Source organism: Cydia splendana, chromosome 23 (assembly GCF_910591565.1).
Source record: "Cydia splendana chromosome 23, ilCydSple1.2, whole genome shotgun sequence".
Lineage (NCBI taxonomy): Eukaryota > Metazoa > Arthropoda > Insecta > Lepidoptera > Tortricidae > Cydia > Cydia splendana.
Window position 1 is genome coordinate 1571555 of NC_085982.1, and position 17143 is coordinate 1588697.

Sequence of the window (17143 nt, forward strand, 5' to 3'; positions counted from 1 at the left end):
AATAGGCTGTGGCAGACAGACAGAACTTTAAATCTGAAGTGAAAACTTCTTTAGCGGCGCTGTGCACTTTTTGCGATGGGGAAAAAATGTTAAACTCGCGACAGGTCACGTGACCGTAAGATTCGTAAGACGTAAGACGGACACGTGACCTAATCGAAATACTGTTACAATGTCATTGAGTTTTCACTTCTGCCGGCACTCCCGGAGTGCAACCCGTTGTTTTTAGGGTTCCGTACCCAAAGGGTAAAACGGGACCCTATTACTAAGACTTCGCTGTCCGTCCGTCCGTCCGTCCGTCCGTCCGTCCGTCTGTCACCAGGCTGTATCTCACGAACCGTGATAGCTAGACAGTTGAAATTTTCACAGATGATGTATTTCTGTTGCCGCTATAACAACAAATACTAAAAACAGAATAAAATAAAGATTTAAATGGGGCTCCCATACAACAAACGTGATTTTTGACCAAAGTTAAGCAACGTCGGGAGTGGTCAGTATTTGGATGGGTGACCGTTTTTTTTTTGCTTTTTTTTTGTTTTTTTTTTTGCATTATGGTACGGAACCCTTCGTGCGCGAGTCCGACTCGCACTTGCCCGGTTTTTTTTTTAAATTATAAACTGACCGGTGATTGACCGGAAAGTGAAAACAGACCCTAAGATGGAGCTCACCGGTTCAGTAATAGTTTATTCTTTCTTGATACTTGAATAAAATAAATTGAATACTCACTCTATAATAGCAGTTCTGAAAAAGAAAATAATAAATGAGGTAAATTATACTTAGTATTTGTATAAGCTAATCCTAACTATTAGTTGCCTGTTGAAAGATAAGTACAGTCGCCATCAGATATGTCGGAGCGGCCGAGATGCTCAATAATATCTGAACACGCACTCTAGCGCCTCGACTATAGAGGCGTGTTCAGATATTTGCGAGCGCCCTGGCCGCTCCGATATATCCGGTGGAAACTGTACATTCAGCGATAATTAAAAGCTTGTATCGAAAACGACACAAAAAACTTATTAATACCCGGGCCCCAAATTCAACGCAGTGACGGGTGCGACAATTGTAAAACATCACTGTTGCTGACGTCACAGGCATCCATGGGCTACGGTTACCGCTTACCATCGGGCGGGCCGTATTCCTGTTTGCCACAATCATTGTATTATTTAAAAAACTTTATTACTTATATCGAAAAAAAACAGATATTTCTCTTGCTAAGTTTATGACAATTGTCACAAGAAATACGACAATTGTCACGAAATTCCGACATATAACTCATTTCCTGTCAAGAATTACCTACAATTCTTCTAAATCTTGACATTTGTCAGAAACTTCGCAAGAGAAATATCTGTTTTTTTCCGATATAATAAAGTTTTTTTAAATAATACAATGATGGTGGCAAACAGGAATACGGGCCGCCCGATGGTAAGCGGTAACCGTAGCCCATGGATGTCTGTGACGTCAGCAACAGTGATGTTTTACAATTTTCGCACCTGTCACCGATGTGAAATTGGGGCCAGAGCACAGAATAATGTGCTATTATTGTTGTTTAGTCTAAGTTTCGTGACGCATTGGTTTAACTGTAATGTCATGTAAACATTTTTATGAATAAAATAAATAAATAGTAAATCCCAAACTGATTACCTGTTCTTTATATCTGTACCCAATAGTTTATCGTCATCTTCTATTACACTGGAAAGTGGTACAGATGAGGTACCTGGGACGTCCAATCTATAAAAAAATATATATATTTATCCTTTCTCTTAAGAGTCAATGCCTCCCGGAGCCAACCACTCACATGCTTTTGGCGGTATCGTCTTGGGTCGTCCCATTCGTTTTTCGTCAAGTTCTTAAATTAGTCCTATTCTGCTTTCGTCACTCATTCTACATTCGTCACAATCGTCGGTGGCTTTCAATAGTTTCAATGTAGAATGTGTGACGAAAGCAGAATAGGACTAATTTAAGAACTTGACGAAAAACGAATGGGACGCCCCAAGACGATACCCTTTTGGCAACTGTAGTTGCCAGCTGTCACCCTTATTTTATCATAATAATAGAGGTCACTGAAAAATATCAATAGTGGTTATGCTCCAGTGGTACAAGCTCCGAATAATCAAAGTAAATATAATTAATAAGTGGTGAATGGTGATGGTCACACATATGTACTATTAAATAGTGTCGAAAATATTTTATATTTAAGTCTTTCTTGTAGTGACTTTACCTAAATAAATTAAAAGACTCCCGTTTCGAATACGATATGATGTATTAGGTATGGAATTTATGGATATGATCTATCAGCGGTCAACAGTGACATTTCTTGACAGGTTTGAATCGTCCTCCGAGAGCTTTATTCCAAGGATTTGCTTTTTAAATTGAATTTTGGTTTTGTTGAAGATGTCGACCGAGACGAGACTTTTATTGTATGTGTCACAAATGCGAAATATTTGGGCGACTGGGCCACTGTTTCCGTTGAGCCACTGTTCCCGCCTGGACCCTACTGCAGCAGTAATGCTGGTGTCTGAACCCGAACGTCTATCTCCTCGTATTTACCTCCGTTGCCCCCCGAAGCTAGGTAGCGAGGTGTCCAACGTGGAGTAGAGGTAGAGCGCACACAGACCCGCGGCCACCAATACGTACCACCGCTTTCTGAACATCTGTGTACCCTGTAAAAAAAAAGGAAACTAAAGTTTTAGTGAGGCAAAAAATATTCCTTACACAAAAAAAATATGGTGGTCCTCAAACTACGCAGAGCCTATTGGGAACCATAGAGAGTCCTTAAGTACCTAAGTCATTTAAATTAATGTTTCATTTTATTAAATTGTACAACGGGACTTAATGGCGTATTTAAGCGCGCGGGTAGTTCGAAAATCTCGCGCGGCTAGAAGATGTTGATGACTTTAGCCAGTCTTCTCCGAGACCACGGGGACAATGCCGTCCTCGAAACGTCGGAGGTAAATCTTAAAACTTAAATACGCGATTAAGTCTCTATAGTTTTACGTGCGATAGTAAATGCTGACACTTCTTCTTATAGCAACCTCACCTGGCAAAAAACTGCACAGAGACACAGCCGAGAGAAACATCTAAAATACGACAGAGCAACAGAGGACATATCCACTCACAGCCACCCACCCACGCCAGCTGTCACCCTTATTTTATAATAATAATAGAGGTCACTGAAAAATATCAATCATGTGACTGATGGAAGAGCCTCCTTTACACTAGCCATTTCATGCGATGGAGTCCTAGGGACTGAATACAATAGTTTCTTAAGAGCCCACCAACGTGCACACTATATCTTTCGTTAAATTTAAATAATCACGATTATTTAGCAGTGGCGCTAGTGTGCACATTGGTGGGCTGTTAACCCTTGACGTGGCGCCAGCGAAAACGCGAAAAGTAGTCTTGTGGCGCCGCGGATTTGCGCAGAAGCAGTCACGTGGCGAGGCCCCGATGTGGTCAGCGCAGATTAAAAGAATTTTACAAAATCGTCAATTGAAGCTTTTCTATGTTTGAAAGTATATAATAAATTACATTTCGTTAGAATTAGCGTGAAATTGGCTATTTAAATGTAGCAATTAAATTATTATAATTTTATACATTTGGCCAGACCTAATCAAACTCCGGAAGAATGACAGTTTTCCAGTTTTCTTGTTAAAAATGACTACCACCATAAAACAAATTGATGATTGGAGGTAAATAATTATTTTTTAATTATCAAAGTAAGTCTTTTATTTTGAGTTTGAGTTACGGTGATTAGCACAAATGTTTCTATCCTTTAAATCTAACCTTAAGCAATACTATCTATCCTTGTCTTAGTTTCTGATTACTGACACTGTTATTTCTTTATATAACAAAATCCATACTTAATATTATAAAGGCGAAAGTGTGTCTGTCTGTCTGTCTGTTACCTCTTCACGCTTAAGCTGCTGAACCGATGTAGTAGTTGAAATTTGGTATAGAGATAGTTTGAGTCCCGGGGAATGACATAGGATAGTTTTTATGTCGGAAATCATCCCTGAAGAGAGTGCAAAGGGGGATGGAATTGAAAGATTTAATTAATTGCCTAATAATTGAAGTAAGCAATGCGCGAATTGAATGATTGCTTTTAGCATTATTCAGGCGCTATACCTACTTTAGCTGCTGTCACTAATTCCACGCAGACAAAGTCGCGGGCAAAAGCTAGTGTGAAATGAGCCATTGTTGACGTCGCCGGCAAAAGAATTGATATCTATATGAGTGCCAAATTCTGGTTCACTTGAGCTGTTATTTGGAAGTATTAGGCAAGCCTTAGTACAGAACCTTCTACGTTTACTTTTTTTCGAAAATCCATCAACTTTTGGGTTATTTCTACTCAGAATCACGAGGACTATTAATTTAAAAGGAAAATAATGTGTCTCAAAAAAGATGTCAGTTTTGTAACGCATTTTCACATACATTTGGTATGGACCGTTACAAAACTGACACCCAAAATTTGTATGAAAAACTTTTTTGGACACTTTTTTTCTTTGTCTCATTCAATAGTACTCGTTATTCTGAATCGAAATAACCCAAAAGTTGATGGTTTTTCAAAAAAAAGTAAATGGTACCATTTTTTCTGAATTGTACTATTTGGTCGCTTTGGCCGTCACTATCTATTTGGTGCTGACAGTACAGTCGCCATCAGATATATCGGAGCGGCCAAGGTGCTCACAAATATCGGAACACGCCTCTATTGTCAGGGCGTTAGAGCGCGTGTTCAGATATTGTGAACACCTTGGCCGCTCCGATATATCTGATGGCGACTGTACCTACACCTCAGACTAAGTACACTGAGTAAGAAAAGACAAGGCTACTCATAAGAGTTGCCCCAACACGTACAACTTATCATAATAGCCGTAACACACATTGGGACACTCGTTCAATTGTTTACCGTAGCGCGACAAATTGCTAGTTCAAACTGAGTTTTCAGATTATTTTTCCTTTATTTATCTTGGGTCTTAGGTAGGGTTTTATGATATGAATATAAAAATAAAATATAAAAACACTTCCAAAACAATAAAAAATACATATAGACATTATAAAAAACCTAAACTAAAAATAACTATGCGAATTTACTCGTGTTTCCTTGAGATGCAAAAACATAATAATACCTACATCAAGTTATTGTATAGCATTAAGTTAAATTTATATTCTCATTTTAAGTGAATAATGTATATTCTTATGAGAATAAATGTCATAAACCATAAACCATAACTAGGGTGGCATGGTCAAGGCTGCAGAGAGAGAGGAACCGGCGGATTATCCGCGCCGTGTCCAAGATCACCGCCTTCTGCATCTGACCCTTGATCCAACCACCTAGCGAGAATCTCTCAAGATGTTGGTCGAGACTCTTCGCTATTAGACGTTCGCTGAATCAACTATCGGGAGAATGTACCAGATTATTGTTATTATTTGAGACGTTATCTATGAAAAGGGACCTTATTGTCGATGGCGCTTACGCCATTATTAACGATGCTCCGATATAAATACATTGCCGCGCGACGCTGTGCGGAGTAAGCGCCATCGACAATAAGGTCCCTTTTCATAGATATTGCCCCATTTAACGCCTAGCCTATAGTTCGTTCGCGTTAAGAATGCAGTAAAATCATTACCTATTGTCCACCGGCCTCGCCACACCCGTAACTAAAATCCTAATTATAAAGTAAAATTCACAGTGACCAGAACCCCTAGAGTAAAATTACATTCGATAGCGTGACGAGCGTTCGCGTTTGCGTTATGTCAATTTTTGTATGGGATTTTGAACAGCGCGCCAAGCGGGACGTTTTGGAAACTCAAAATCCCATACAAAATGACACTTAACGCCAACGCGTACGTCACGTCACGCTTTCGAATGAAATGTACACTAGGTGTACAGGCCCCTATTTCACAACGGTGACAGGTGCGACAATTGTCGACATCACTGTTACTGACGCCACAGGCCTCCATAGCCTACGGTAACCGCTTACCATCGAACGGGCGGTGTGCTAGTTTGCCACCAACATTTTAATTTAAAAAAACTCCATTATATCGCCCATAAATAAGTAAGTACTTATTTTGCGAAGCCAATGACAATTGTCACAAGAAACACGACAATTGTCACGAAATTCCGACACAGAACTCATTTCCTGTCAAGATTTAATGAAAGTTCTTTTAAATCTTGTGACAATTGTCATCATAATCATCATAAACATAGCAAGAGAAATACCTGTTTTTTGCTGATATAATAAAGTTTTTTTTTTAAATAATACAATGATGGTGACAAACAGGAATGGGTGCGTATCATAATGAATACGAACTTTTGATATAATTTCAATTTACAAACGTTCAAAACGTATACTAATCTTATGTATAATGCACTAAATCTATATTTTCAATTAGTATAACATAAAAATAATATAACATTCAATATACATACCGCTGTTTGGTATAACATACAAATAAACTAATTACATTTAATATAACATTCATTATGCATATAAATTAAAATAATGAATAACATCTCATATAAGTATCTGAACAAAACATCAGTAAAATTATTTGGATAGCTCAGTATTTCATAGGTCATCGAAACTAATTACTGTCAGAAAAGTAGGTTAGGTTAGGACAGTGACTCCCCAGAAAAAAAACTGCTACCAGAAAAGTAGGTTAGGTTAGGTTAGAACTGTGACTCCCCAGAAAAAGAAACCGCTACCAGAAAAGTAGGTTAGGTTAGGTTAGAACTGTGACCCCTCAGAGAAAGAAACTGCTACCAGAAAAGTAGGTTAGGTTAGGTTAGAACTGTGACTCCCCAGAAAAGGAAACTGCTACCAGAAAAGTAGGTTAGGTTAGGATAGAACTGTGACTCCCTAGAAAAAGAAACCGCTACCAGAAAAGTAGGTTAGGTTAGGTTAGAACTGTGACTCCCCAGAAAAAGAAACTGCTACCTGAAAAGTAGGTTAGGTTAGGTTAGAACTGTGACTCCCCAGAAAAAGAAACTGCTACCAGAAAAGTAGGTTAGGTTAAGTTAGAACTGTGACCCCTCAGAGAAAGAAACTGCTACCAGAAAAGTAGGTTAGGCTAGGTTAGAACTGTGACCCCTCAGAGAAAGAAACTGCTACCAGAAAAGTAGGTTAGGTTAGGTTAGAACTGTGACTCCCCAGAAAAAGAAACCGCTACCAGAAAAGTAGGTTAGGTTAGGTTAGAACTGACTCCCCAGAAAAAGAAACTGCTACCTGAAAAGTAGGTTAGGTTAGGTTAGAACTGTGACTCCCCAGAAAAAGAAACTGCTACCAGAAAAGTAGGTTAGGTTAAGTTAGAACTGTGACCCCTCAGAGAAAGAAACTGCTACCAGAAAAGTAGGTTAGGTTAGGTTAGAACTGTGACCCCTCAGAGAAAGAAATTGCTACCAGAAAAGTAGGTTAGGTTAGGTTAGAACTGTGACCCCTCAGAGAAAGAAACTGCTACCATAAAAGTAGGTTAGGTTAGGTTAGAACTGTTACCCCACAGAAAAAGAAACTACTACCATAAAAATAGGTTAGGTTAGGTTAGAACTGTGACCCCCCACAGAAAAAAACTGCTACCAGAAAAGTAGGTTAGGTTAGGTTAGAGCTGTGACCCCTCAGAGAAAGAAACTGCTACCAGATAAGTATTAGGTTAGGTTAGAACTGTTACCCCCCAGAAAAATAAAAGGTTAGGTTTATTGCGTGGTATTTGTTTTGTATATTATATTATTTCAACGTTATACCTTTTTATACTTATCATAAACGATATTATATGTAAAGTTCATTATACATTATAAAATTATAGAATTCATTGTTGTATATACGTATCGCACGTTATACTTATTGCACGATATGCCATTCAAAATTATACTAATTGAATTTATATATTCTGAGCAATACATTATAGGTTTGTATACGTTCTATTACTTACCCAACAGGAATACGGCCCGCCCGATGGTAAGCGGTAACCGTAGCCCATGGATGCCTGTGACGTCAGCAACAGTGACATTTGTCGAATTGTCGCACCTGTCACCGTGGTGAAATAGGGGCCAGGTCTCTAGCTAAGACATAATATTGCCCTCCTAAGCCGAATAGCGTTATCTCAAAAACAAATGATTTTGAAAATGGAATTCGCAGTAATGGAAACTAAAGTATAAGCAGGGGTGCGAAACTCCTAACTTCGGTCAAACTCGGCTCCGCTCGGCTCAGCATTGCTCCGAGCAATTATTAGGGTTGGCACCACTTGACTTCCTTTTGCGTGCACGACCACAGATAAGATAATCACTTGATTTTTGACAACCCTAAATAGCCGAAAGGGATAGTGCCATATATTAGAAAGGGACAGCATGATTAGACCCTGAACCGCTGTCAAACTTCGTTTTTGTAGGAAGTTTCCTTTCTGTACGGTAGTACTATTAATTATTCTGTGGTATAAGTTAGAAATTAGTTTTCTTTTGTGATAGCGCTCTTTAGGTTAGCAGGGCACTTAGATAAAGGAACGAAAAAACTAGAGCAACGCCATAAAATGACCTTGAAATAATGAATGACCTATTATGTATTATTCAGATCAATAAGCGTCTCCAGGCCTATTGGGATTTCAGAATCTCGACTAGATTCCTTACTAATATGATACGTCGCATTAGAAAGATCTCCAGGTACCTATAGGTTAACTGGACGAGATCCCTCTCGGGATAAGTTCGCCCTTGTACTATATGTATGTTCTATCTACTGTACCTGTGTTCCTCTCTTCCGTACAATGAAGTGTTACTCGCTTACTCCACCTTTATCTGGCTATTTAATTGTGAATAATAATGTACTTAATTATCTAATGTAGCATGATCAATAGGGTAGACTGTTACTATTTCGATTTCAGTCTAATTTCTTGCGGTTTCAGTCTAATTTCTTGCGGTTTCAGTCTAATTTCTTGCGGTTTTAATTTCTGGCGGTTACTGTCTAATTTCTTGAGGTTTCAGTCTAATTTCTTGAGGTTTCAGTCTAATTTCTTGCGGTTTCAGTCTAATTTCTTGCGGTTTCAGTCTAATTTCGTAGGCGTACATCGGCGTGCAGTTCACATACAAATCGCAGACGGGTCGCAGGCCGTCTGTACTCTGTATCAGCCATATAGATTAAAAAAACATCCAGTATTGGTAAACAGTAACAAATGAAGACCGTTTTTAAATTTCGAATTGGCCGGCGTGGGAGCGAACATTACTACCCAAAGGAATTTGAAGCTTATGACCATCAATTACAGTCCATATTCAAATGGCAACGCCTCGCCGCCACCGTTAAACCTTGAACTCTTTTTGTCTGCCAAAACATGCATGGCCGTTTTTTCACAAACACTGGTGTTATATCTCTTTCTCACATACTAATGTAGTGTAAACATATATCTGGTGTCTCTCTCTGGCGCAACCATAACAGAAGTTCGGCTTTGTTTCCCAATTTCTGTTAAACAGTACCTATAGTAAATAACCTGTTTCATTTTGTGTTTACTTAGGTACTCGTACTACTTAACGCGATGTGAAATACTAGTAGAATAATTACATTCAATCAATCAAAATCAATCAATCAAAAATATACTTTATTCATGTAGGCCTAGCAACAAGCTCTTATGAATCGTAATTAATCTTAATCTAATTATCAGAGCAATTTATTGATGTTAATATTATTCCATAATAAAATTGGATTATTATACATATCAAATTTAACACTAAGAATTTCACAAAAGGATCGTCAAACATTAAAAAGATTGTATAAAAAAGTACTAGTCTAGAATTTCTAGAATAAAATCTAAATGTCTATTAATTACTAACCATTCCAACGAACTAGAATAACTAAGTAATACACAAATATTAGAACTGAAATGTAACTATGGCGTTTAAAATGATCCAGCTACGCGTTAATTCGTTAAAATATATCTCTGATAAAATACTTTTTGACTTTTTTCAAAATGTCACCCGCAAAGTTATAAAATAAAAACAATTGACATAATTTATCAAAATCAGCTCAGTAGGTTCGACGCTGCAGAACACACGGCACAGCCCACAACCACATAATATTGCTAAAATCTCCCTTCTCATATTTAAAAAAAATTATAATATAAATTACCTTTCAGCATTCATGCAATATAAACTGTTATATACAGTAAGTGTGACGTAAAAACACAAAAAAAAGATTTGTTCCCTAGTTGTATTATTGCACTAAATAAAAATGTTGTCACTATCACTAATTTTATCCCTAAACCACACAGACAGACATTTAGATTGATAAATGAAACATTTTACGAACAGCGCTCAGCAAGCGCCGGCCGCGGAGGCACGTCAAATATAAAAGTCGAACTCATTTCATTGGTGGTTTCAGTACTAACAAAACCTTGACCTTCGATGAACCTTACGCTGTTGTAATAAGGCTTATTTTCAGTCAATACCGTGGATCTATACGCGCGGCAGCGTGTCAAGCCAAGTTCAAAAGAAGAGAACTGGCGACGCAGCCGGCCGTAGGTAAGTACGTATGTAATACTAATATAATACACGAACCATTTGGAGCTACTTTTCACCCTTACGTAACGAAAAATCTACTAAACATATTCTTCTTCCTCGTGATATCCCGGCATTTTGCCACGACTCACGGGAGCCGGACTCCAGGCCGGTCAACTAATCTCATGATTTGACGTAGCTGTACTCTACTAAAACTCATTGGTACAAACAGGGGTTTAAACAAAAATGAAAATTGGTTCATTTGTTAAGGGGCCCACAGATTACCAGTTTGCCGGACGATATTAGCCTGTCAGTTAAACGCAAAAGTTGACAGTTCCGAACAACTGACAGGCTGATATCGTCCGGCGAACTGCTAATCTGTGGGCCCCTTTAAGGTCCTTAAGGTTATCTATAACTCCAAATTTCATGAATATAGCTCAACCGGTTATTAAGATACAAACATCTAAAAATCGGGATTTATCGCACTGACTGACTGACCTAAGTGACCTACCATCAAAAACCTAACCCACTTTCAGAGTACCTAGCAAGTTGAAATTTGGCATCCAGCTGGGCAATTGTATGGTTACGAACCTACGATAAAGAAACACTGTTTAGGATTTCTAATATTTCCCAAAAAACTGTTTTTATTCACACACCAAATCTTTAATTACATCCCAAGTGAACTAGAACTTGGCATGTAGATCTCAATTCGTTTGCCGGCGAAGTCAACAACGACGCATATTCTTAATATTGAACTTGGCTAGCATTTCACATTTATGTTTTTTTCTGGGATAGTACAATTACGTCATAGTGTCTACGTTATCAATTTCAGAAGTCTGGGCTATACGCGTAGGCGTAAGTATGTATTTTTGGCAAGAGCGCGTTTTTGGGTTCCGTACCTCAAAAGTAAAAAACGAAACCCTTATAGGATCACTCATCCCCCCCCCCCTTTATCTCCGAAACTACTGAGTCTAAAATTTTGAAAAAATATACAAAATAGTTCTTTACCTTGATAGGAAAAACTATTAGAAATGTGCAGTCAAGCGTGAGTCGGACTTAATTACTTAGTTTTTGATCCGATTCCTACGGGTTTTAAAGACATTTCGTTCATGTTCCACATAAAAAAATACATTGTTAAAGATTGGGTAACGTACGGAACCCTTGGAACGTGAGTCCGACTCGCACTTAACCGGTTTTTTTTGCGTGAATTTTCTCACTTGACGGTTCTATTTTTAGTTTGATTTTATTTTTGATTTGTTGTTATAGCGGTAAACGCTATGACAATAGCCTGTGTTCGGATATTTATGAGCAGATTGACCGTTCCGATATCTGGTACAGTCGCCAGATATATCGGAGCGGCCGAGGTGTTCACAATATCTGAACACGCACTCTAGCGCCTTGACAATAGAGGCGTGTATAGATATTTGTGAGCACCTTGACCGCTCCGATATATCTGGCGACTGTATCCACCGAGACTTGCTTCAAACCTATGAAGATCAATAACAAGATCGTCTGATTTAATGAATGTCAATTGACCAAATATTAAATGGTGTAGTCATACAGGGTGTCCCTAGCCATTGGACAAAGCCGAAATGTACATATGTATTAGGGTATTTAGAACCAGTATACAAAGTATCATAACAATCGGTGTAGCGGTTACGAAGAAATGAACAAATTACGATTTTTTTACTTTGGAGCAACCTGTATGTGTTAGTAGCTCCTGAGGTAATAAATAGTACGAAACCTTCTTCGACCGTTTTGATTATCTTTTTTATTTGTGACATTAATAAGATTCTGACTTTTGACAAATGTCATCATTGCCGCACATTTTCAAGCAAATTGTCAAAAGCACTGCCAATGATTAATACAGTATGTTTCTTTTTGTTGTCGATTATTGGAAATAACTTTTGTTTGAAAATTTATTTTTTTATCTTTTGTTCTAATTGAAAAAATATTACCGTTAAAGCATTCTGGGAAGTAACCCTATGTGGGATTTCAGGGTTTGTCCATTGGCTAAGGTCACCCTGTGTAAGTATCTACTCAGCTCAATCGGTTGTCGGTCATAAAAAAATGTCTGCGGTCTACGAGTAATTGCCGTGACCCATACAAAATGTATGAAGAGTCGTGGCAATAAGACGCAACCGCAGATTCTCAGAGAATAACCTCAGGGGTTTCCAAACTTTGTTGTGTGTCCCTTTACCAAATGTGACTTTCCAAACAGAAGGGTCCTTATGCTTCAAGTGCAATAAAGACGTTTTGATCTGAAATTCCAACAGAAATTCGGATAGAAACGTCCTTATTGCAGATGAAGCATACGATCAATTCCCATGCTTCTTCCTTATAAATGAAAAAATCGCTCATAGGACATTAACGCCGGAATACCGGAATATCGGACCGATTTTTAAGATATTTCAAGAGGATTCTCGAAGAGAATCGATATCGAAAATTCAGACCGGTATTGGAATTTTGTAAAACATCGGAGAAGAAAAAATCAGTTTTGAAACCGAATTGAAGAGGATCGATATCGAAAATTCAGACCGGTATTGGAATTTTGTAAAACTTCGGAGAAGAAAATATCGGTTTTTACGATATTTCAATACCGAATTGAAGAGGATCGATATCGAAAATTCAGACCGGTATTGGAATTTTGTAAAAACTCTGAGAGAATATCGGTAAAAACATTATTGCTTAATTTTTTTTTATTAACCCCAATCAAAAGAGACTAGAAGGAACTGTCATAGGAATGATCATTCGACGCGACAGGTTAGTTCTCAATGCCCTGCCGGGCTAGCCGCGAGATAGACTACCCGTCTTTTACTAACTCGCCGCGAGATACTGTCGCGCCAATCATGTGCTAGGTCTATTGGAGCGCCAAACGAACAGTTTGAGAACCACTGAGTATGTGTGGTACTGCGAAACGATAACATGAGGCCATTATGTTTATGTTGATAACTCGGGGTAAAACCTACACTTGGATTTTGTTTATTATATTTTACTATGTACCTACTTTATTTGAGTGAATTGCAAAAAAAATGTACGTAATTAAGCGCAGTTAAGAAGCTGTGATTAGTCTTAACATTCAATCAATTAATGATTCATTTGTGTTACGCGAATTAACTATGTAAATTGTATTGTATTGTATTTATTATACTTAATTCGTACACATATAAGTCTAAAGCATACGCTAACACACTTCCATGATTCTAACTTAAATAGAAATGGCTTAACTGTGGTAACACAATGGAATCAATTAACATTAGAGTAATTACAGGTGCTTAACTATGTACAATTTTTTATGCAATTCACTCATCTAGCGCCTCTTGCACCATCCCACTAAACCGAGGTTAACCGGTTAAACCGTTAACTCAGTGTCAAATTGCACTGATAACCATGGTAACTCCAGGTATAACCGGTTAACCCCGGGTTAGTGGGATGGTGCAAGTGGCCCTTAGTCATTCATTCATTCATGATATCCACACTAGAGATGCCCCGAATAGTGGTTTTGGCCGAATATTGAATATTCGGCCTCTCTCTCGGCAGAAGCGCCGAATATTCGGTGACCAAATATTAGGCATGACATGCGAACATTTTTGAGTCACAATTAAGTATGAAATCTGTTCGCCAACAAAAGTACTTACAACGTTTGCTAAGATTTATATTTTTTTAACAGAATTAAATTAATGAATGTACCTAGTTAGATTCATCCATAAGACCCCTAATAAAAATAAAAAATAAATATTTTGTAGTCAAAAAATGCTCAAAGGGTCTCGTAAGGATTATTTTTATTGAATAATTTTTCTTTTTAGGTAGTTGCAACAGATATTCGGTATTCGGCAAAGAGGAGGAATACCTAATATTCGGCAAAGCAGCCGAATACCGAATAGTTGCCGAATATTCGTAGCATCTCTAATCCACACTGCACTCACCTTTATTAACATTTTTCTACAATGTAAGTAAGTAGCAAATTTGGGATTGTTATGATAGTGGTCTTCTGTAGGGTACTTCCTCACTTGGGCAGATCTGAGCGAGATGACATTCCGCTGTAATGAAAGAAAAAAATCAAGAATGTTTGACTTATACAATTTTATTTTAACCAGTCACAACATATAATTATATATGTAAATACAATAATTATATTAATACATTAATTAACATATTTGTTAAAAAAGAGAAAGAGTATACAGTGTGGAAAAAAAGAATAAGCCCTGGAGGGATATTACCTTGAAACCTTACGTTAGCTCATTTTACTTAAAGGAAACGTTCTTTTATTATTAAATAGAAAAAAAACTGCGTCAATTTTTTTTTTCAAATTCACTTCCTTCGTCGGGGAATCAAACCACTAATCACGAAATCCAGAAATAAGTGCTAAATATTTGATTTTAAGTGTATTTTGTACGATAAACGAGTGTAAGATCAGTCTAAGTTTCGTGGAGAAATTTTAACATTAATATGAACTGTATCGACTAGTAGAATAAAATAGCGAGAGTTTTTTTTCAGCCGGTTCGATTCCCAAGCGATTAAAAAAAAAAAAAAAAAAAAAAAAAAAAAAAAAAAAAAAAAAAAAAAGGGTTAAAAAGTTTAGAGTTTAAAAAAATATGTGAAAGCAGTTTTGTTTCTGTTTAAAAATAAAAGAATGTTTCCTTTAAGTAAAATGAGCTTGGACGCATTCTACCCCAAATGTTGGGAAAATGCCGAAGACAGGGGCCAGTGGAGAAAACGAGGGGAGGCCTTTGCCCAGCAGTGGGACACCAAAGTAGGCTAAAAAAAAAATGAGCTAACTCAAACTTTTAAGGCACTTTGCCTCCAGGGCCCATTAATTTTTTCCACCCTGTATTTTTATATATACCTCTCTATTCCACCGCTGCTAAATCCACATAGACACATGATTAGTATGCCTGTCATATACTTAACTTTCTTTCTCTTTTTTTTAACAAAGACGTAATTTAATGTAATGCTGAATTAGGTCGGGTCGGTATTCAAGTCTCGTCGCAGAAAAAGGTACTCTTGGAACCCGAATAGGTACCTAGCGCGTCTAGATAACAATTTTACTGGAAGGGTCCTTTTATTTTAACAGTGTAAATTTCATTACATAGCGTGACGTACGCGTTTGCTTTATGTCTATTTTTGTATGGGATTTTGAACAGCGCCAAGTGGGACGTTTTGGAAACTCAAAATCCCATACAAAATGACACTTAACGCAAACGCGTACGTCACGTCACGCTATCGAATGAAATTTACACTAGGGTTCAAAAAAAATTGAATTGTATATTTCTTATAAAAAAATATTCAATGTGTACATGCTTGGAGTACTTAGTCTAATTTAACAAGCTTTTTTTTATTATTAGGTCGACCTGTATGTGACCATGGTCTAATAAAACATGGTCTTCTATTCCCAGAGTGACACAGGCCTACGTCACAACAACATGGCCGCTATATATAGCGCTATCGCATATTATCATATAGCGCTGTCGCATGATGACGTAGGCTTGTGTCAGTTAGGTGACCTAGAAAAGACGGGAATAGAGTACCAGGCGGAGTATATTATTATACCATGTATGTGACTAACTATGTAATGGAATCTAAGGTAACTAATTTAACCATCTTCCAAGAATCGCAGCGTCATGAAAATTGGCAGCTGTATGTAGTTCTGATGACAATACAATAATATGGTACTGTCGAACTGATTTGATGATGGAGACAGGAGGTGGCCATAGGAACCCTGTGATGAAACAACGCAACCTAATTGTGTTTGGGGTTTTTAGAATTGTGTCGATGAGTATTAGTTTTCTGTCGTAAGAAAAGTACAGTCAGCGATAAAAGCTTGTACCAAAAATGAAATTTTTGCCAAAAACGTATTTATTAGTATATATGTTAGTGTGTTAGGTTGGTATTACACCTGTCCAATTTCTTGGTCCAATGTGCATTGCGTCTCCCTCTCACACTAAGCAAAATGTGAGACGCAAATACACATTCGACAAAGAACATTCAACGAAGAAGAAATTGCACAAGTGGAATACCTAACACAGTTTTCCATTTAAAAAATGTTAACTTACTAGATTTCTTGTAATTTTTTTCAACTTTCTGGAAAATTTTCGCGTTATGCGTAAACTCATTGTCTTTAGCAATTATAAACCCCCTTATTCATAAAACTTTACGGGCCTGATTTAGTTAAATCATGTTTTATCCCTTTCTTACAAATACATAAGTCAAAATGACAGATAAGGACAAACGGTTATTAGCTAATTGAGGTTTGTAGCGCGTTTATGAATAAGGGCCACTTGCACCATTGACTAACCCGGGGTTAACCGGTTAAACCTGGAGTTACCATGGTTACCAGTACAATTTGACACTGGATTAACGGTTTAACCGCCCAAGTAGCATTGCAAGCTGTATATAAGCTGTATTAAAGTTTATTTGTATACTATAAGCTGTACAGTTAGGCTGTACAAAGGCTGTATAAGCGCTTATACAGCCCTTATAAGTAAAAAAAGGGCCCAAATTATACAGCCTTTGGCGTTATTAGAGCTGTAGAGTAGCTGTATAAGCAATACATAAGCTGCATAATAGCTGCATTACAGCTATATTTCGGTGTAACAGGAAACCTTAACACTACAGATAATCTCTTATAAGTACGATATAAGAATATAAGTTTTAAATGAGTTATAAGAAAGAATT

The 17143-nt window shown here is 37.5% G+C and overlaps 1 protein-coding gene across 1 annotated transcript in view; it reads right to left on the reverse strand.

The window, feature by feature from the left end:
• LOC134801942 (uncharacterized) overlaps positions 1–17143 on the reverse strand; it is a 49768-nt gene that overhangs the window by 20165 nt on the left and 12460 nt on the right. Inside the window, exons 2-5 of the mRNA XM_063774574.1 lie at positions 14395–14508; positions 2545–2657; positions 1639–1725; positions 724–738 (exon numbers count right to left, since the gene is read on the reverse strand). Of these exons, the coding sequence (XP_063630644.1) occupies positions 724–738; positions 1639–1725; positions 2545–2657; positions 14395–14406 (227 nt within the window). The 5' untranslated portion in view covers positions 14407–14508. The remainder of the gene's footprint in view (positions 1–723; positions 739–1638; positions 1726–2544; positions 2658–14394; positions 14509–17143) is intronic.